The sequence below is a fragment of the Nicrophorus vespilloides genome, unplaced genomic scaffold, assembly GCF_001412225.1.
Source record: "Nicrophorus vespilloides isolate i.1.1-1 unplaced genomic scaffold, Nicve_v1.0, whole genome shotgun sequence".
Taxonomy (NCBI): domain Eukaryota; kingdom Metazoa; phylum Arthropoda; class Insecta; order Coleoptera; family Silphidae; genus Nicrophorus; species Nicrophorus vespilloides.
This window is the reverse complement of record NW_017096540.1, coordinates 32,754-57,294: the sequence shown is the minus strand read 5'-3', so window position 1 is coordinate 57,294 and position 24,541 is coordinate 32,754. Positions and strand designations below refer to the sequence as shown.

General features: G+C 31.0%; 1 protein-coding gene across 1 annotated transcript in view; it reads right to left on the bottom strand.

The window, feature by feature from the left end:
- LOC108557354 (neuronal growth regulator 1-like) overlaps positions 1-8,139 on the bottom strand; it is a gene marked incomplete at its 5' end in the record, with an annotated part of 54,148 nt that extends 46,009 nt beyond the window's left edge. The window contains 2 exons of the mRNA XM_017913833.1: positions 7,832-7,954; positions 8,070-8,139. Coding sequence (XP_017769322.1) covers positions 7,832-7,954; positions 8,070-8,139 — 193 coding nt within the window. The remainder of the gene's footprint in view (positions 1-7,831; positions 7,955-8,069) is intronic.
- Positions 8,140-24,541: the final 16,402 nt, after the last annotated feature.

Below are 24,541 nucleotides of genomic sequence, written 5' to 3'. Positions count from 1 at the left end.
TCCGAAAGATTTATCTCTATCTCCAACGTCGTTTTTAATCATTCTCTTGCATATATATATATTTTATTGCATTTCAGTAATCCTTAATACGTGATATACAAATAAAACAATAAAACTCATCATAAATAAATTACAAAATATATCTTCGAGTATTTGATAATCGGAAGATAAAAAATATATATCTCGGACAAAATGTGCATTAGATTTAGTTCGATAAACTTTTGGTCTAAATATGGGCCAATAGAAATGTGTTAATAAATAGGCTGAAATACATAAAAACTTCGTAGAGTTTTCTAAATATAATAGGCATACAGTGGAACCTCGCTTAACGAGCACCTCGCATAATGAATTGTACCAAAAATGACTGGCTTAACGAGCAACGTTTCGCATAACGAGTGACAATGAGAAGAGAAGTCGTGGATTGCGCGCCGGCTACATCATTTTTAAAACTTGTGCAAAAGATTCAAATAATAAATATTTGAATACGGAAATATTTATTGTATTCAAGTTAAGGCGAATACGCATTTATCTATATATCCGTCCATGGATGCTGTGGTAATGCTTCCACAGTATCCATTATATTTTAATGTCGTGTAGTTTTATTTACTGATTGCTGACACTAATTGCAATTGATAGTGACAATATTTTCAATATTGCAATGCACAACAAGGAAGTTAGTGCAAATCGATACATTTTATCGAAATTAATAAACGTTATCTGTTTTTTTTTTACAATACAAGTAATACCTCTACGAGAATATTGTGAGCATCACGAATTAGAGAATTAGAGGAAATTATGTTGAATTACTAAGTGATTTTTTTTGTACTGCATCGCCTGGTTGAAAAGTCACCGCCCGCTACTGCTATATATATTCTTTTTATTAGGGTTTGGTGAATCCAAATGTGTTTGGAATTGGGTAATGAAACCTCTTGATGGTTGGTGTAAACAAGACGTTTCCGGTCATAAAATCAAATATCGAAGGGGTGCAGCGTTGGAAAGTTGTGCCACTTGAATTAATATTTATTGCCCACTGGTGCTGCGTAGGCCGTCTATAAATTGACTACCCTTGTTCCCTTTCTGAGTCACAAAAATGAAGACATCTAAAGTACATAAATTATGTACACTCGGTTTTCCGCCTGAGTCGATTCAATTATTTGATTTTTTTTTAAATATTATTTCATATACAGTAGCATTTTTCATATATCCTTCGATCACTGCGGTTTTACCCTAGTATGGTTTGAACATTTCAAACTAAAAATAAATTTACAAAAAAAAATAGTACTTTCAATTATTTTTCCTCTATTATTCTATTAAATCTCTTTTTTTGTTACACGCACTATCCAAAGTGCAATATTGCTGATTTCTAATCATACTAAAAATATATCTAAGATTTCCTTCTAACGCCATTATTTTATTCATTATAAAAGAAATATTGTGAAACTATTCTAGATTGTATCGTAAATCCTGTCGATACGATTTTACATATAAGACAATTTGTATTCACATACAACAAGTATTTAAATTTAGATATCTCGGGAGACCCTTGGAAACCACAGAAGTTGCTATCATCCTTTAAAATCAATATTTTATACAGCAATATCATTGTAATATAAAAGTTAGATATAAACTAAAGGGTAGACATCATTTTGTTCGATTTAAAATAATCGCAAGGTTTGTTAAGTTAAGTTATTGGAAGCAATAATAATAATTTATGCTATATACAATATAAACTATTGACTATAAAGCATTCTAGCCTTTAATGTCTTTTATAGGCCGAAATTGGATTTGTACCTGCGATGGACCACTATCGATTACATCTGTATTTGTACCAAAGATGCAAAGATTAAATTAAATATAATTTCACAGTAATTTATATTTTTCATAAATATTCCTTATTAATTAAAACTAAACAAATTAAGAAAAAGAACACATGCAAGCAGAGCTTTTAATTACAAGTTTTAGAAGAGACAGCTTAATGCTCGGGACCTCGGCATATATGTTTGTTCTTGCTAGAACGGATAAAACTATTCGCGAAGTATTTTTCGCTGTAGTTTCCATTAAATGTTTGCAAGAAAAGTAAATAGTTTTGCGACACATTTAATACAATTACACCCTTTCACCGGAAGGTAAATTTCAAGTTTCTGCTTTGTTTTATATATAAATTTCCATAACGCATAAAGCAATTACATTTTAATACTTGAATATATTATTAATATTGATAAATGACATTGAATGAACAATAATAATAATAATAGTAATAACTATTATTAATAATGAATATTAAATTAATGATAAATCGAGGAATCTGCATCTAATATTTATATTAGCGACCTTCACGAATTTTCTAGATATGGATTAAACGTCTAATATAGCACGAGCACATCAACTTTTCTTCTATGAAAAACGCGACCCACTGCCGTAAGTTCCCTTGATAAATGTTTAACATTGCAAGCAAAAGCTTTTTCATGTAGCTTTTCCTCGTGTTACGCTTTTTATATAAAGTGAATTCCGTCATAATTTCTACTATTTTCCTTAAATTATTTTCAGCCACGATCCGGATGGAAACCACAGCGAGTCGTACATGTATATGTAAATATGCATTACCTGATAGAGTCAGCAAATACAAATACGAATGATTAAGTCGCCCTACCTACCATTCCGTGGATGCCGGTTCGAATCCTGGTCAAGCAATGCCCCTTGTGAGCCCTTTCGGTGGCAATAAGGCCATCAGTCAATGAAAGAAGTTCAGCATATGGGCCTTCAGCAAGTCGATGGACAATGACAGTGTTAAGGATATCAGCAGATACACAAGCAAAGGGAATAGTGGAATCGCAGAGCATCAATATAGTACTTACGGCATCCAACCAACAAATTACAGAAGAATATAATGGTAAAAACTTCCATTGGAAGTTTACCAAAAAAACAAATGTCTACCACCATTAGATTTAGTTAATGTTCGCAGGAATAAGATGTAAATTAAAAATACTATGACATAATAAAAACATGTGACTATATGAATCTCATAACTATATACAAATTACAATAATATTGACAAATGATGATAAAAACTACACCACGAATATAAAATATACTCAGTTTTATTTTATTACTGATTTATTTTAAATACAGAATTAGGTAAAGTAGAACTCGCATGAAATATTAATGCGATACGCTTATATTATTCATCATAAAATTTTATGTTCTTATTTTACGGTGAAAATAGGTGAAATGACGATAGGAAACGAACCTTAATGTGCATGATTATTTGCTCTTCTACTATATTTTTTCGTCCAATGTTATATAAATAAAACATTACTTCTTTATCTTGTAAATATATTATTAATAACACCTCCTATTTCAATAATAATATTGGTTATTTTGTATATTTTAAATATGAACTTATTATAATTTGAATTAAATTTCGCTATTATTTTTTTATCATCAAAAGAAAAGAAAAAAAAGTGAAAACTTTTTCTTTCTTCATTTCGTAGCCCGCCCTTTACGGAGATTTTTTTTCGGTCGAAATTTCTCCTTTAGGTGAACGGTATGAGGGCAAGCTTTAAAATTATATCAAAGTTTATAATGGAAGTTTCGAAAGTGTTGTTTATTTATTTTCCGACAATTACTGCCTAGGGACGGTTCATTACAGGGCCTGCGGAATACGAAAGTGTGTACATATTTAGAAGGGCTCCTCTCAAAGACGTCAGAGACGCCGGAGGAGCGAGAAAGGAGAAACTTCGACAAATATTCCCTTATTAAACTCCTGGCCCCAGAGTCTCAGTGGTTGTCCTTCGACAACCTTCTTCCGTCAATAATTCAGATCCACATCTAATATTCTTATTTCATTAACAAATTAAATATTTATTCTGAAACTTCTCCAGCTTTAGGATACAGCTTTTTTCTAGATTTTCTACTACCAATAAACAGATAAATAAATAATTAATAAAAGTAATTAATTTACGTTTTTATTTTGTTTTTGTACTTATTATTTATTATATATAATTCGTTATTATTAAGATATTTACTTTCTCAATAGATACATCGTTGTCAATATGGATCAAGTAAATAGTAAAACAAAAATATAAAATTGTGCAATATTAATGACTTACGCATGACTTTCATTATTTAACGAAAAAAACTCAAATAATTTTTTAACTGGACAAGAATAATAAAACTTATATAATCATCATAATTGTGAAGGACAAAATATATAATTATATTTGCTACTGCAAAATGATTCCATGTAAATCTCAAGTGAATATTTTTTATTTTTGTAAATATATTGTTCTAATATTTAACTATTGTAATGATGGTAATAAAACATGAAAGGGCTATGCGAAAATATAGATTCCGTCGTTTGGTAAATGTAATATGAAATGATTTAATTTAAATTAATGCAAAACTTGCCAAATCTAACCGGCTGTGTTGAATTGCACCGAAAGTCAAATATCGAATTATGATGTAATTTCTCGGGTATTTGGCAAGCTCCGGAGAATTACGGTGTAAACGACCCAAACTCCGGGATATTATCCTGTAGGGTAAGTAATTCCCGTTTAAGAACTATTGCATTTATTAAACTATAATTAGAGTTGGCTGAAAACATAATATTCAATTCAGCATCATATTTTGAAAACTTCTATTTTTCTTTACTTGTTTTTTTTTTATACATATATAAAATACTAAAATATAAGTGTTGAAATTTTCATTCATTTCGATTTTTATTTTGCAGATTTTAAACAATTAATTAAACTTGCTGTGTTACAATTCAATCATTGTATTTTGTTTATGGTCGATGAAGAGAGTGAAAGAAGAGCTCCCAACAAATACAAATGTTTTATTATGGTTATAATTTTCAGTAATCTCTTTGTAAATGAAACAAACATATCAGTGTAGTAATTAGTATATCAAACGTTTTGTTTTATAAAGTCATTATATCTGTTTGGAGATGTAATGTTGTTTTCAATATATTCAATAATTAATCCCAGCAGCAATTGTTAAAACTCACATACCGAATTGTATGAATACCGTTGGCAAATATCGATTGGAATATCAAGCCAATTAAAAACGTATGACAAGCAAATCCATTGGAATACATCCTTGGTTCGTTTCTGATTTAAAATTCCTTACTAAATTGCAAAAATGAAATCCCCCCATGTCACCGCTGTGCATATCAAACCGTCCCGTTTGAGCAACGCGAAAGACACGGGAGGATGAATAAAACAAACTTGTTATAAAATGATTTGGAATGATGTAAAAACATTAATCAAGGAAGACAACGGAGCTTGTTGAAATGTAATCGGCTTATAAAGAACAGAGATAGAGAGAGGGTGAGATGGAGTGGGATTGTGGAAAGCGAGACGAGGATAGTAACGGTGAAACCAATTCTCATTCAAATTCGGAAATCGTTAAATTTGCTCCTCAAATAATCTGTTTTATTCCGATTGGGGAAACGAGGTAAGTCAATCAATAAATCAGACACTTAAATTCTGCAAAGACCTCAATTTTCCAGTTCACTTTGGAGGAAAGCCGCTGCACATCCCGCATAGACACATTTCGCAGTTTCAACAAAAAAAAATAAAAGATAACACGAACACCCTGTCTCCTTCACTTATTTTACTTCCATTATTTGAAGCGGAAATTGCATTTCCGCATTTAATTGCAAAATCTATCAATTTTTGTGTACGCAATTCTCACCAGCCCATTCGAAATGTAATTTACGATCGGCTATTTGGAACGAATGCAAATGTGTGTAGGGCAGATATTTTATTGAAAATGAGTTGCAAATTATAATGTCGGATGCGCGCCATGGGAAAAATACAACAAACGGTGGAGGCTGGCGATCGAGCCATGCCCTGCACGCAAATAAATGTTGTACGATCGTGAATGACATTTCAAAACCTCCATCAGAATTGAATGATGATTACGTACTGATGTGGAAATCAACGGCAATTGATGATACGCCTCGAAACGATAACCAATTAACTTTTCGTCCCTGCTCCAATTTTGCGCGCGAAACGTACAAATATAAAAAACATTAACCGTAAATTATAATTTCAATTTTCCTACAATTAATTACCTCACCTAGCGACCGCAAATTGGGCGCGCGGCTTATTAGGTTTCCTTCACTCTCGGACGGCGCGGGAGGAAGTGTGGTGTTTGAAATAAGAAGACGAGAGGGAAAAATGAGGGAATTCCTGCACGTCGCAGTGTTGAAATGAGGGAATAAATTGTTAACTTTTCCGATGCCGAACCACCTCCGCACCGTAACAGCATGAAGTCGCCGCGTCCAAAGTAATTCCGTTAACTTAAGCGGAATAACTCTAGCAATTCCTGAAAATAATTATTCTTGTCACCGTATATAAATATTTTATCCATCGGTCCCTTGCACAAGAGTAGTATAAATACCGGTGTTGAAATAGTTTCATTTTATATTAATAGCAGAAGTAGAAAATTCATATAAACTTTAAAAAATCATATATAATTTTTTTTTAATTATTTAGATACTTTAATTATTTAAAAATATTTTTATCCAAAAGTAAATATATACATTTTTTAGTGTTTTCTTTTGTAAATTCAAATTATACACTAACTCACCAGGCGAATAAGCACATTGAATAAAATTGTAGCCAATAACACGCATAGTCCGGGTAATAGCCAACATAAAATCAATCGCAAAAAAAAAAGAAACTTACATTCAAGTGAAGAATAATAATTTTATGTATAATTTTGTTAGAATTTATTTTTATTTTGCTGAAATAAATTTCACTTTGTTTCGAAATTTTCAAACTGGTCTATTTTATATTATATACATTCTAGAATCAATAAGTTTGAGAAACTCAAGTCTTCTGTAATCGACAATGTTTAGCATTCGCTATAGCAGCAGTTTTCAAACTGTATAAAGCAATGGTTATGCTCTACTATTATTCCGTCCCCATACAAACTTCCGAACTTGTTTAAAAAAAACGTATATTAAGTGTCTTAATTTCATGTTCATGCATCGCTTATGAAAATGGCACTTTGTCTTAGCACATTTTTCACACAATTCAACCATTTAGATCTATTTTTATTCCTATCTGAAACATTAACCTGTCCGCGAAATATTTTTCATATTTTCGCCTGTACAAACATCCAAGTTTGAAGAACACAGATCTAAAACAACTCCTGACTGATGGCTAGTTAATAGCAAACTCTCTTAAATATATTTGTGATTATATAATATTGACATAATCATGACAATATAATATTATATGTGAAAGTTTATACAACATTAAAAAGTATTACCGATAATAAAAATTAATTTTAAAATAAAAATAAAAAGATTAATATTTTTATATACTATTTATTATAGTCCGATGTTATCGAATATTTAAAGTGATATGCTATATATTGTAAGTGCTAATTCAAACTGAAATATTCCAAATTTAAAAATATACAGTATACATATTACACGTAGTAAACTATAGAGTAACTATTAAAAGAGTAATAAATAAATCTGTGGTAATAACAAACAAACAAAATATATGTTAATGATTTAAAAGTATGCAAATTACATTTTAAAATATGCGTTCATAACAAATTCTATACCAATAAACATCAAATGGATTCATATAAAATTTGCATTCAAAATTTAAAACCACCAATTTGTTAATATATTTCCCCTGGCACCACAAACGTTCACTAATAATTTACAACTCATAATCAATACAGAAAACATTCACATCCGCTCCCACTTAATCCCATATTCTCGTTGCAGAACAAACCGATGTGGAAACGGACGATTCATACAAATATATATATATTTGGGATGCTGAACATTGTGTGTAAAACTCACCAGGATTGGAGACTTCGCATGGGAGGATGACTGTATCCTTGTCCGTAATCTTGAACACTTGACTGGATGTGCGGAATGTCGGCAATGTCGCCGGATCCACCTTTATAGTTGCCTGGCTCGATTCTGGAACGACAATAAAAATTTATTAATAAATAATAACTGCAACCTATTTCTTCGGCACGAGTACATCCGACAGAAATAATTCAACCTTTACATCCGCATCAGACGGTAATATTACCTGTTATTGCTTTCGTTGGAAATTCTGCTTCATTTAAACATAAATGTCCGACGAGGTAATGCAATCCATTATTTTGAAACCGATAAAAATAAACCGGTTATTTTTGTCGACAAAATTTAACATAGTATTGGTACATAGAAAATAAAAATATTGCACTCAATAAAAGTTTGTAAATAACATTATTTCGCATTATAATAGCAATTCTGTTCTAATCAACATATTAAGCCCACTTAAGAAAATATTTGCTTTTTTTAGATATTTAGATAAACATGTTTTATTTACAATTATTATTATATTATTCATAAATACTGCACAACGTATTAGATAGACACCAGCAATCAAATCCTTCAAAATATTTCTATTTCTGTTCTTTTCGTATTATCTGTATGCAAATAGAACGTAAATATTCAAGAGCTCAATTCGAAGAGCAAATATTATAAATGAATGGCTCCTCCCACACATCACAAGTAATGGAATGCAATGTGCGCCGCAACGTTCCGGTGATTTTATATTGAAATGGCATCACACATAATACTTTAGTGTTGAAAAAGTGGACACAAGAAGCTTAAAATACAGATTACACAAACAAAAGCTGAAAATCTACTCGCAGAAATTCAGCATTACGTACACCCGTTTCATAGGATATTATACTTTGCACACAGGACACCTTCGCCAACGTAGACGAAGCAAACGAAAAAAAAAGTTAGCAAAAGCAAAATGTTGTCTAATTAGAGATGGAAATCGCGATGTGTTTTATTTATCGAAGGAACGGAAATACGAATATTTACAAATTCCATTTAGGCGCTTTCAAGGTTCGGATGATTGCTTTTACCGCGACACGACGACAAAAGCAATATCACCGTTGGCAATATCGTCGCGATGCTATCACTCCGAAATTCCGCTTATAAACAAATAATAAAGCTCACCGACTTACAGGAAGAAGAGGAGTCTATATACAAAATCAAAATAACTACCGAGAAAAGATTTTGCAAAAATAAAATATTTGTTTAAGTTTTTGTCGATTTTAGTTAACATTTTATTTTGTTTGGTAGGTTTTTATAATTCCAAAATATTAATATACCCACTATATATTGTTATTTCAAAATGTACTTTACCTTTCATTACGATTTGGCCTACATATATTTTTTTACTAATATATATGATCATTGTATTTTTGACATCATGCAAAATACACAGTATGCATCATAATGGAAAGGTTTTTAGCCCAAAATGGATTACATATTTTAATATGAATAAAATTGAAAAACTGTTTTTTTATATTTCCGTTTAATGTAATTTACATTAATTATGAGATACGATAATTCTGAAGTTATAATATTTGAAATTAAATATTGATGAGTTTTTACAATATAATTTTATTATATCATTAATATTAAAATGTGTTATTTCTTATAAAGTACTATTAGGTTATAGGTTCGTAAAAACTGAATCAAAGTCTATGCGAATTTTTTGTTATAGTTATCGATTTTAAAGGAGGTAAACTTTTCAATTCGTACAATTTGCTGACGGATGGTCGAAAAATCCGTAAACACGCCGTCCTCCGCCCTTCCATATCTTCGTACGTCGTCGTCAATATAGAAATGATCAATTTTTATTTTATTCCTATCGCAACAGCTGCAACAACACACTCGGCTCTATAAATTTGTGATATTGGATTTACTCAATTCCCCAGGCGTTTTTCATGTTACTATCTCAGGCCAGGAAGTCGCACGCGTCGTTCTGGATGTCTGAGAAATCTGCCAGAGAGACCTTTCCGACCTTCGCACCAACTCGGACCGCAAATATACTGACCCTTAAATAAGATCAAGCAGGCGTATTGTTATGTGTTAAAAGTCAGGTTCGAGGCGTAAATTTCAATTTGAGAATTCCACCTTAGTATTGGGTATTTAGGATTGCCCCTTTTTGTTTGCACCAATAAAATACATGACAAATCAAATCGAATTATTTTACGATATTTCCTATTTTTTTTGTTTACCGAAAACCCCAATACTGTTTGCATAATTTTTTCAGACATTTATTGTACCGCCTTCAAGAAACGAAATGCATAAATTCAGATATAGAGAAAAATAATATATCAGAGTTTACGATACAGGAAAATCCATTTTAAATCAAAAGTTATGCTAGAATTCTAATCATTTTTATTTAAGAAAAGTTTGACAAATAAAAATAAACAAATGACGAACAAAATACAATTTATATTTCACAAGTTTTTGTGTTTTGATTTAATGTGTACTGTTCATTAAATTATATACGATAATACATATACAATTATTTATGGCCTTCTTACCGAAGTAACGCACAAATTATGTAATTATGCATAAACTTGTTACAATAGCTTGTATCAAAAACGTAAATGTGTCTTGGCCGACCAATTTATTATCATCTATTGTATAATTAATATGTATATTTCTTAGGTCCACAATTTTCCTCTTAATTATTACAAATCATATTTCACGTATCCATCAAATATACGAACGGTTCGTGATTAAATCTTATAGTTGCATCTATTAACAGCCTTCTTCCACCCTTAAATATTTGGGTACGATCGTAAAATTTAGATAAAGAACATGTGATCATGGTCTTCCTTGGAGAGTCCAGGCAAGAACACTTGCTTCGTAATTATTAACTTAAGAAGAGAATGTAACTTTTAGTTAATAATCCATGAGATCAACTATTGTTTAGTTGACTTCTCAATAAAACACTGATATGTACAATAAAATTAATTAGGAATATTGCATTTAATATTCATAAATCCTTCTAAGACTTCACAACGACAAAACTACGAGATAATCCACGGTGTGCAGAGATTTCTTAATCGACAAAGGTGTTCATGTTTTTTTTTAGTGTTAAACTAAATTAACAAAGATGTAAGGCTTTTGAAATCATAGAATTACAAAATGTTCTTCAAATTAAGTCAAATTGATAGTGATAAAGTGAAAACCATAAAACGCAATCAATATATTGAGCTTGCAGTTTTTTTATCCGTTTTCTTTCATACATATTTATATGTATGTGAACGAAATAAAAATTGTGCTGACTTGGTTTTGTATGTGGGGGCGGCGGTGGTGGCCAAAATTGGCTGCGGCTGCATATTCTCCGGTCGCGCATTATACCATAAATTAAAAGAATGTGACGCAAAATCCTTAAAATCGTATTTTCCTTTATCTGAACATGGGACGACTCACACCCACTCCATCACACCTTCCTTACCACCACCCCAACATCCAAACGCGACACGTGCACGGTAATTACGCATAATAAACTATACCGAAATGCGCTTTCCCATTATTCCTCAGCAACTAGATTCTCCTGCCAGATTAAATGCGCCACCACTTTCATAGGAAATATTTTCATTGCGTTACGTAACAATTAATTCACAGTCCTTCCTTTTTATATATATAATTTTGTTCATACAGTAGTATATTCACATACATTGTGTTATCAGGGTAGCAGTAATGCGCGCACTTTTATCACACTGCTGGAAATGCCGCAGCGGGTGGGCATTTATAAATCAGCATTTCATTTATGTGCCCGGACATTTTTTTAAATAGAATATAATCGTTGCTCTGTAATCTAAAAATTCGCCGCGTTGCTCGGAATGCAACCATTTCATGCTGCACTCTAATTCAATTTTTTAGACTTTAGTACTAATGATTATAATAATGTGACTTTCAGCACTTCATCGGTGAAGGACAAACGTTTAAATAAATTTAAATTAAAATATAAAGTAATGTTTATAAATCTAACTGAAGAAATTGATCAAATAAAGAAAGTAGATATGAGGAAATCTTAGCTTGCATATTAGTCTATAATTAATTTATTAAATGCTAATCTCTTTAGAAAAACAACAAAAAAATTGAAAAAAAGTTTAATTCGTCTGTTGCGCTAAAGTTTTAATACGACTTACATTGCCTTTCGTCGCAAGTCCCTTAGGATCCATAACCAGAACAAGGATTTATCTTAGTAATTATATTTTTAAATCGAGATACAATATGGTAGCATTTCAGATTTATTATGTATATTTATATTGAGTATTATAATATATTTAATGTGAAACTTGTTATAGAATGAAATCTTAGAAAATAATCACTGCTGACAAATTTACAATATAATAAAATATATGCATATTTTAATTTGTATTTTATTTAATATTTTAATAATGTGAAACTGTTATTATTTTAATAAATGCAAAATCAGGAGTATCCAATGACACATCACTCAAATATATTATCCGATAATTATAGAGTATGAATTTAATATTTGCAATTAATTACATTTTATTCAATAATTCTCAATATTTAATTATTATGCAATACCCTTACACAATAAACAAAATAATTGATTTAATTGAACGTAACATAAATGTAATTAATTACAATACATGCAATTACACTTTATATACATAAATGCGTTCGATAAACGACGCCTCTTTATTAATATTTATCATAAATAGAGAAGAAAATTTAAAAGAATACTGGATGTGCAAGAAAGTAAACTTTTTCTAAAAGCACAAAAGGTCTTATTTGTATGAGACTTTTTGCCATTCAGGATTTTTCTTTACTGCATTCGATGAAGTGTTTTCTCTTCATTTTTTTTTCTTTCTTTTCCACGCTCCTGAGGACTCATGCCTGCAAAAGTTGCCCTTTCATCCCTTTAATTAGATGAATTACTTCCTTAGAAAAAAGTTTGAAAGCGCGGGAAAATGTTGTTCTTAGTTCCTATGTTATTTGTGTTACGGTATTACCTTTATAATATAGTATATGTATAACCGCAAATAATTTTACATATTATGAACGATATACGGATATTTATATTGTATGTAAAGTCCTTAACATTTTATTAATTTACTGCTCGTACTAAAAAAAAACAGTTTTATATACTTAGTAATCCCATTCATTCTAATAGATTTCTTACATCCCTAGGATTGATTTTCAATAATTGTAAAAAAAAAAACTAAGTTTGTTATTATTTCAATTGCTTTGAAATAACTGGTCAATATTTTAAATAAATAAAATGGGTTCGCTTATAACATTGAATGACGTTATTTTGACTTTATTGGATGGATAAAAGCCCGTTCCTACAGGATCCTTTATCAAAGTTTTCTGGAGTATTTCTTTAATGGTATAATATACTAGATGAATTAGTATTTGACAAGGGAATGTTTGTTGTATACATATACATTAGTATATTCATTCATAATACACTGTACTTGCTTTAATTGATTGCAAATTTGTGTAATTATTTACCACAGTGGAACCTTGCTTAAAAGCATAATTCGTTCCAGCATTCCAGGATTTTTACTCGTAAAACGAAACACTCGTTAAGCGAAACAAAAATTCCCATATAAATTAATGTAAATTACGATAATGCGTTCTATGCCAAAAAAATATGTATAGAAAATTAATTATTACAAGTATTATTAAATTTTGCAAATAATATATCCGAACACAAGTTTGGAAAAATAAGATGCATCTAGAATTACTACTAACACCAGAACTTCTTTACCATTCACACAGGTGAATGATTCCAATGCCCGCGGGCATTGCGTTGTAGCGTTGACCCCTGGTGTAGTAGGTGCACAATACGGGACATCTCTTCTCCTCGTCGCTCGGTAAGCGAGATATTTTTGTTAGAATTTGTTTTGTTCGTTACACGAAAAGCTTATAAGTTATACGTATTAAAACTCTCAAAAAATATAAGAATTGTTCTTTCATTTCTTAGTAAAATATTAGGTAATTTTGGTAATATTCGTGAATTAATATACTATATAAAAAAACGTTATAAATCCCCTTAGAATATTAAAAGAATAAGTGCATTAGTAATTAAACTGATATAGAGAATATTTAAGATTGTTATCTAAGAATGCTTTATAGCGGTGGCTTCAACAGAGTATGCTGCTGCAAATAAATGCAGTCAAGTTTAAAAACTGAAACGACTCTGTCTCTTAACCGATTTGTTACGGGGTGGAAATAAATTGCTCGCCGAATTTCCTCTGCTCCGGCCGTAATAATTTCACGCTGTTAACTTGGTGCTTATACGAGCAACAATAAATCAGTCCCCGCAAACGCAAAACCCTTGAATAATAATTTCGCATTACACAGGGCGAATTAAAATACATTAGTTTCTGATTGAAATATCGCTATTGAATGAGAAGTTTCAATCATTCAACGTCGGTTTATGGCGTCGCGTACTGACTCAAAACGCTCTATTATACGTGAAGTGTGTATATATATTTTTTTGCGTTGGCAGATACTACAAATATCAAGATTAAGTTATGATCTACGAAAGGAAAACGAATTCTTTAAATAGCCGTTTGTACTTGATAGGGATCGCAATATATCATTTGTACGGTGTTGAACATTTTTTCGAAAGACTTGTGAATGCAATTCAAATTGAATTTATTATGTAAAACTAATAAAATGTAATAAGGCAATTCGCAGTTAATGCACTTTTTTATGGGTTCGCCCTTTTTTTACGACGCCGCAAGAAAATAATGCGCTATAAATTATATAAGCAAAAGGAATTTATAGTCTGTAGCAAATAATATAACCTCTAAGACATCGCATAGTTAAAACTTGTAACGCATCCGCGTGTAAGCGGATTAACCCTTGATAATACGTAAACGCAGCGTAGAGAAACGGCCAAACCCTTTTCTACTTTTGTCTGGTATTTTGTTCGCTAACTCTACGGAAAATCGCTTTCCCCAGACTTTCCCTAAATGAGTTAATCCCTGGCCAAGTGACCAAGGTGATATCAAATAATTTGAGTGTGCGGAGCAGATTTAATTAGGGCGATGTCTTCCAATTAGAAAGACCGCGACTACGGCGATACGTAATGCCGATGTCCGGACATACGGAAGGACCTTGCGGACTAACGGGCAAAGGGAGGCTAAATGGAGAGGATGTGTGTAACTGATGGTGGAAGAGAGAGATAGGTCTTTTCAGAACGACCGCTTCATTAGATCCCTCAGCACTAATAATAACCTCAAAATTTCCATTCTCATACTAGCCTCTATCATTCACATTACACATTCTAGGATCTGCACCCACCTCACCGACAATAAATTTATAATAAATTGATCGTAAAATTATTCAAATTATTGAAAGTTATAACCCATATCACAACAAACTTGCATTATATTATTTGTAATGTTCTTATAAGCAAATTTCCTTATTCTAATATTAATATTATAATATCCATATTTTAGACTCAATGTGGTGAGGTAAGGTCATATATTTACTAGCAGTTGAGTTCTCCTTTTTAACGCATATATTGATTAATTCGTGAGCAGCAATTAGTATACGCAAATTTACAAATTACGTGTAAATATTTGCACAACTTTCTTCGCCCTTAATTCGCGTCTTTCTTTATATTTCATTATAGCATTACATAAAACCCGTATTTTACTTACGCCTCCCCAACTCCTCTTCAAATATATCTGCTATAAGCTGAATACACAATTAAAAAAGACTATATTCATTAAAATATTGTTCATTTTGCAAACAAAACAACAAGTAATAATTATTATATAAGATATATTTATATACCGATTTATAGTTATATTTAATATACCGAACTATATTTATCTTAATTATACTACTTTTTTAACTTAATTCATAATTTTATATAATTATATATGAAAATAATAATTAACCTTTTTTTTGTTATTAAAATAATGTAAGTCTTTTCATTGATAATAATATAATTTAGTATATTTAGTTAATATTGTTTTTGTTTCATCAGATTTACTATTATTTTATAATTAATTATTTTTATAAATGCCTGGTATAAAAAAATCCACCTAATGATGTTTGCATTATTTTTCATAAAATAGTTGGTGCAATATCAGAAATGGAATAAAATAAAATACAAACTTGTGCAGTAAACATAAATAAGATGATGTATGACTGCTGTAAATGATATCCTGGGAGAGCAAACATCAATCATTATGTACTTTATATTATAAAAGAGGAAGTGAGAACTAAGGTAAGTGCTTTTATAGTTAAACTGGTATATCTTTTTTGATTCAATTAAAAGTGTGTTTTCATCTAAAATACTAACATATATGTGAGAGTTTTTTATACTTAGGATAAAATGTTACACGTTATAAAAGCAATGTACTGAATAATCAATAATTACATTGGTAATAAATGTTAACAATTTTATAATGTATTAATGACTAATCGTGCGAACGTATAAACACTAACGTATAATTAATATATAATAAATAATTAATTGTAATAATATTGCGAGGCATCATTACATAAATGTATTAAAAACGTAAATAGACAGTTAAACGTTTGAAATAAATAAGGCAATGCTAAAAAAGTTAAAGTTTTAATTGTATTCCATGAGACGTTCAACAAAATGTTGGGAAAATGATTTCATTTAACGGCGTCGAAGGGGTAGGAAGTAATCCCTTCAGGTTTTTATTTTACTTTCATTATCATCACTTAATGCATTTATCTTTAGAATCGCTCTTCAGTCTGTCTGTCGTCTGCGTCGTTGAATATAATTCCCATCACGTCCGATAATATTTGTGAAACATCGAGTGTTTGTTCAACATTTGTCCGAGCCGGGAGTTTATTCAAATGAATTATTGTTCGACTGGCGGCGTCGGCGATCGCAATGAAACACAAAAAGAAACGACAACATCGTGTTCGCGTTTCATCTTTTTTTTAATAACATCATTTTCTGGGGGCGGCAAACGCAAATATTTTTACAATAAATTTATTCGCACGTCGTGGCCGCTGCCGACGACGCCGCCCTTCGACCACTGTTTAATTGTGCCGTGCGAAAACATAATATTCTAATGTTTGCTTAATGGTTTACGTACATGCCATATGAATATTAAATACATAATAATAATCCCATCGCTTTATTGTTTACAATTCTGACGCGCATTTCATAATTTCCCTGCCCTTCGAAATATTTTATATTCTGCAGATCGGATATACTATATAAACGCGAGCCGAAAACGATCAGCCAAATTACTTGTTTCAAACATATTAACTAGTTTCTAATTACTTTGCGCTATCTATAATATTCTAAACTTTTTTTTAAATACTATAACAGAGCTAACTGTTCGAAAACATAATTTATTTAGTTCAGATCCAAATATAAAAAAATGTACAATTCATATAATTACAATGAATTTTATGCATTTAGAACACTTTTTTGACACTGTCAAAACAAAATTTTTGGATTCTTATGACAATCAATATTATGATTTATTTTTATAGAAGAATTCAATTTAATCAGTTTTTTTTTTCAATTTAATTAAGAAAAATATAAAAAATATACATTTAAAACTAATAATAATATGTGTTACTTAGTAATAATTAGATTATTTTTTACTTCGATTTTAATTAAAAAAAAATAATATGTCAGTAAATTATGTCATAAGTGTGTACTAATGACCACAGTCAATCAGAATTTTGATGCAATATTTTAACATACCCTGATAACAATATCTAGAAACTATTGCATTTACATGTTAAATATTTAAAAATAAAAACGTAAATAAAATTTTTACAAATATTGTCTATTGTTTTCACTTAATCTAAGATGATGTATTAATATAAAGAAAAATGAAATATAATCTTAAAAGTATAAACTAAATTATTGTGAGTTAGATACATATTTAATTTACAATGAAATATTTGTTAACATCAGATACTTCACTTTATAAAATAATGTACATGCTGTAAAATGTAACGTCATAAATTGCGGCAGCAATATAACGCAACGCATAGAGGATGTAATTATATTTCAATTAGGACAAATCGCATTGTAAAATCTGACCCATATATATATTATAAGTATCACTTTCAAGTAGGCTAAGTGTAAACATTTTCGATTGTTTGGAAATGAAAAAATGAAACATAAAATTTATCAAATAGAATTTGCTTCCACGTGCATAACGGAAATGACTGCGCAATATGACAACTATGGTCACCTGTTATTAATTTATTGTTATCAGTGGCGCGTTACTGATTTTCTTAATAGGGACAATCTGGGACCTCCAAATTAGGTTGCACCTAGTGCATCACAAAGTCATGAAGCGCTACTGATTGTTACATTTTACAACTGTTTCGATATTTTTGGCGCATTAATATTGTAAATGTACAAATTCAATGCGCCATCTGAAACCAAAAAGCTGCAATAGTGGTAAATATGTTTTGAATACTTCTATAAATATGAGAATATCGCACAACTTAAGTTATACATTAAATATAAATGAAGATATTATTTAATCACGTAGGACAACATGAGCAAATTTTCGTATGAATTATGTAATAAGAAATATGTTTTAATAACTTTTCTATTATTCTATTGATATCACCATATTCCTGCATCTAATTATGTTCTAAATATATTTAAATTTTATTTGCTTTTGCTTTTTGGTTTCAGATGGCGCGGCAAATAAATTCATAAATGAGAATCATAGAACAAATAAAAATATCTCGTGTACATTTTGGAAACGTTAGCAGAACAAGTCGGACGTCTTCTAGAATCTGTACGGAAAATCAGCTCTAAAATTATGTGACTGTGCAATCTTACTGATGACGAAGAGGATATTTCAATTCGAATGTTTAGTGTTAAATTAATCCAGTATGTATTATTTGGGTAAGTAGAATCATTTATTTTTTAACATATTTGGCTACTTTGATGAAATATTACCACAGTCAAGTTTGCAAGTTTGCAGTTTGGGTGGCAAGTTTTCCAAAAATTTATACGAAATTTTGTTTTGAGCTGCAACGTATATTTCATCTTAAACATCGTATTAGTATTTCTGATTATTTTTATATATTTATCATTGCAAACAAAGAGTGTCAAATGGAACGGGGTGTAAGAATATTTCCGAATCGAACAATAAATTTCCCTTCGTCAGCTGTTATCCACTTACTTCCTTATCAATTCCGCGGAACGTCAATTTATTAAAACGACAGAGAGACAATCGAAAATACAAGTGGTGGCACCTTTATTGTTTTGTATATAACAGTCCCGGCGGTAATGAATACAGTATTGTGGCTGAATTGTGACACAATTGGGAACGGGCCGTGGAATAGGGAACAACTTAAAACGGAAAATGTCTGCCGCCGACGCCAATGATGCCGGCGTCGCGGAACCCCCTTCCCCGCTTCTGCTGTTAAAGAGCTGGAAAATATATTAAGAGCGAAACGTTAATAAGCATTGTTTCGGGTGGGAGGGAGCATATCTAATTGTTCTAATAGGATGCTGATATAATAATGCTAAGGGGGTTTTAATCATTCGATGAAAGGATGAAAGGCTATAGATTCAGATCACTGTACTACAACATCCCCAACGGAGCAATAATCAATGCTAATTTTACATATATACGTACATACTCAGGATTTGATATCATTGATACATTTGATAATGGCCTACTTCAATCAGATGTAATGTTTGTCATAATAGTAATAACAAATAATTTTGCAAACTTAAATGTCTAACACAATTAATTTACGGTATACATTTTATGTTTATTTACTATCCCATAAAGAAGGTTAGGACAATGTCGATAATGAGGATATCAAAGATATTACAAACACACAGTAATATTTTATATTATACCTTTTTAAAGGATCTCATAAAACCGATATAGCATTATTAAAACCGTAGTTAGGAAAACATAAAGTTTCACTAGAAAATAATCTTTTAAAATCGTAAAAAAATATGGCGACATGTATTTAAATTATAAAATTAAACATTTACGTACTACAGGGCGTCGCAAAATGCGAAAATTTTGATATATTAACAAAAGGTTTGCTCGGTGATAGACCAATATTTTGACTTGGGGCGCCGCGGAAAAATTGTGATGTAGTAAGGCGCCGCAAACTGAAAAAGTTTGGGAACCCCTGTTTTACACTATTAAACGTGTTATACAGCCTTTACTAATTTTAGTTTTTTTATATGGTTATTAGATAGTCTTCACCTTTTAAATAAATATAATATTAAAATAATATTCATTGTAACGGTTATACATTATACAATAAATGTACGGTGGAATCTCGCTCGCAATTCATTTTACTCGTTAAGCGAAATGCTCGTTATGCGAGGGTTCCATTCCATTGTATACATATTAAACATTTGAAAATAAAAATGTAATATTTAGATCGTTAACGTATGCAATTATTACATCAGTTTCTTTTTGTATTTATATACTTTTCTAAATGTCATATAAGTAACTAATTATGTGATTGACGTTTAGGTAACAAAGTTTTAATTTACATTGAAAGCTCAGTTACATCACGGAGAGACGAAAGAATCAACGGTAATGTTGAAAAATAGTTTTGCCCTTTGTACAATATTCTAATAATGTCGTGGCGTTATTATAGAACCTGGCACGTGTTCATCCTGAAAACTGGAAAGCTAAAAGTTACCAAAGTGGTCTGATTACAGGTAGCATTTACTAATTATCGGCGACGCGACCAGAATGTTTGGCATAGCAGCGTATAGCGAGCACACAGATACATGCACACACATATCTTGTATAGGATACACATGATGTTCTCTCCCTCGCCTTCCACCTCCTCTCGACACACTCACTCTCGACCTCCACCAACCTAACCACCCTCGGCCCCATCACACCATCACCGACAACATCCCAATGTCTGGCATCATTACGCTCGAGGTTCTTTCACGATAATTGACCGACAGTTTGTATTAAACGTTGACCACTCACGAGTTTGCAACTAAATTGCTTGTTCATATCACGAACGTTTGACCGGCCCCTTGCGCACAAATCCCATTCACATATCAATGCTGATATTTATTCTCCCCTGTCAAACTGTATGTGTATTTTACAGGTTAATATAGTTCATTTTTGAAAATTTACATTTTTGATATATCCAAACATAAATAAAACTACAACGTTGTCAACATTTGCTTTTTGAAAAGTTTAATTAATTATATTTTTGAAAAAAATGAGACTATCAATAGGAATGTTGGAATACTTATATTAATAATATTAATTATATAGTAGGTTTTTGTAGGTTATAGTATAAAAAATAAACTATTTATTTTATTATTACAGAGTATTGAACTACTAAATTAAGTACATTTAATATTTTCACGTTCCATATTTTTTTGTAACAACAACAAAAAACGGCCCAAATTTACTAATATCGACTTTCAAGATTTCAAATTTAAAGGAAGATAGTCTAGCCCTGCAATGACATAAGTGATATTTTAGTATTCTTCAAATCTTTACACCTTGGTTGATGACGAACACATATTGTTTTTAAATTATATAGTAGTTTTGCATAAGTTTGGAGTGCAGCGTTGACAGGGCCAAGTAAGTTTTGGCAAACTATCGATTAATAAGTTTCAATAGTTAAAGTTGAAGATCATGGTATAGTACTGATGCTTGTTAGAATATTGCCACAATAAAGTACTTGTTAACTGTTTCCAGACATTAAATGTGCATTTAATTAAGACAACAATCAAGAATACTTGAGAACAATTCCTCTCCGGGAATTTAACTGAATCATGTTAATACTGTTGTACATCCCTGCAGAACACTTAAAAACTTAATCAATTATTTGACCGTGCATTGCACCTGCAACATTTTTTTTACAGTTGTGGGGTTGGCACTATTTGCGTGCGTAATTAGTTTAAATAAATAATTAAATTGAGCGGGGCGTTCTGTATATTTTTTGTTTGGACACTATTTTCGGTTCTGCAGCGGACACAAATACAGCGGCTGCGGTTGGTGTCCTCTCCTGGGGGGCCGCACGTTATAATTTCATTTACTTAATGAAGCCAAGCCGGTAAATACATTATTATATGCAAATGGAGTGCGCTAAGCCAAATAATTCCACCGCAAAGCTCAAACAAACGGCATACATAAAATACACCTACACACACACGTACACACTAATACTGCCTCCCTATAATCTTATTGCATTTGCATTACTCGTAATACACGTGGCGAGGCTACCACCCCTCATTCCATTTTGATGCATCCTGTCTATATACATTATGCACAGGTGTTGGGTCCAAACACGACCAGAATACCAGATTCAATCTTAATTATAAAATAGTTCCGAATTATTCAAACATTTACTTCCTATGTGTATTATATTGAAAATCACAGTTTAATAGATTATATAACGCAGGAGGTAACATATTAATTAACAGATCATTATTAATTTTTACATATATAATAATAAATATATTACCTTAATAACATTTATATATCATTATTTGTTCTATTTTTCCCTCAAATTGGTATGTTCACAGATTGAATCACTTTAAACAGATTTTCAATATTTATTTTATTTTCGTACACAAAGACTTGTGTTGTTATTCCTTTCACCATATTTAATCCAATAATAAAGTAAAGAAAGATTTTTTTTCTATATGTGGGAACTAATGTACTATCTTCTGTATACAAATACCTATTTTTCTTGCTCTTAAATAGTAAATTATGTAAGTATTATAAAATAAGAAAATATTGCAATATTTTTTTATTATTGATTAACATATGTATATATTTTTTTGACTAGGTCTCGATTTTTAATGATTTTGCTTTTTATATCTATGGTTATTTTTATTATTTCGCTTTTTATTCGGAGACATGCAAGTGTTATTAAATTTTTTAGCAAAAAATCACAAATAACATGAAAAAAAAAACAAATAATATGTGAAGTTTTAAAAATGATGTAGCTGTCCGGACTTCTCTTCTCCTCGTCACTTATGGGAAACGTCGCTCGTTAAGCGAGTCATTTTTATAATTTATTTTATTCGTTTTTATAATTATTGCCTATTATTTATGTAAACTATTCTGTTATACATGATAAGAGAACGAGGAAGTGTAGAAAGTAGACATGCAGATTAAATGGAAATTTTGGAAGCGGGAATTAAAACGAGTTTAAGATTAAAATAAGCAATTTTCCGGTTCATTAAATAATTTTTTGCGCCTATATCCTCACCGATCAGTAGTGTATGTGTGTGTGTACGCTTCGTGAAAAGTCTTTCAAGAAATAACCCAGTTTTCGGAGGGATCAATGCGAGACCACGGAGCGTTCGACAATTCCTCGTCCTCCGCCTCATCTCCCCCATCGTTTTCTTCCACAAGTCTCGATCCCATTCAACACCTTGATTACATTTTAAAAACTTTAGTTTGTCTGCCCATCGTAATCATTAATCTTAGTTTTCCTTACACAAACACACACGCAGATGATATACTTGCAAAAAGGACGAGAAGAAAAGTTTTATTATGAATGTAGCGTCTTCATTAAATCCGAAATGTTCGCATCAACAACTCTATTAGACTAGTTTCAATCAGTTAAATGCGCATTATTCATGCCTAGAGCATTAATAAGTTTATGGAAGTGATAATAGTTTATGATCTGTCAAGTTCTGTGCTAAAATTTTTCTTTCAACTCTCAAACATACAAAGCGAGAGCGCCTCAAACTTCAATCGATATTCCATACCAAATAAAAAAGAATAGGAAAATATTACGGAAGAAGTAGAAGAAAAACGGAACGATCCAATTCAGAGTTAATTATTTAAGTTAGATTGAAAAGTACGATTTTTAATTATAATTAAGTCTAATTAATAGAAGCAATGAAAATTCTTAATTAAAATGTAAATGTGTCCGTCTGAAAGATTTCGTTTAATTTCATTCCTGGTCGCGTTAATCTCTCAAATGTAAGAAAGAAACGAAGGGGGCGTACGGAAGAGGAAAAAATCTGCATTTATATACTTCGACAAAGTTACAATTGCTTATTAAATTCAATTCGAGACTATTTCTTTGCTGAAAGAGAAGAAAACCTGCAACGACGCGGGTTTGGATAAGAGAGAAAGAAAAATCTCAATTACAAGCCGCAATTAATTTGTATTCTTCTGCGTGGAATTTTCGCTTCCGTTTTTCCCATTTTTTATTCGTGTTTATGGGATTGGATATCGCTTAGTAACCTATAGTTACAAGTTTGTATTATTTTAAAAATTTTGACGCCGTAAAAGTTTATGCTACGTTATAACACATAGATATAAAATAGCAGAACGTGCTCCAATTCTACCTCCGATAAAATGTAGAAAAAATAAAAATCGGGAACACTTTCTGATATCGGGAGCTAGATTTGCCAGTGAAAGTGTTATTTTGTAATTTAAGTTGCAATTTGCATTTAACAACTGGCATCACAAACTAATCTGGAAAAATCTTTAATCACCGTCGACCGGAGCGACCACAAAGTGCTTACACAAAACAAAAAACTCAACGTAAGAGGAAAGTGGTAGTATAATAAAATTCTCGCCAAATGCATGCACAGAGGCTGCCAGATTTTTAATATAATTTCAAAAGCTTTCTATGCTAACTACAGCGCATTATGCAAGAAAAAAATATATAATTTCAAAAGTAATTAAAAAAGATAATGTAACGAGATTAAGTTGGATTAGTTCTATGTACTGTGTAGATTGA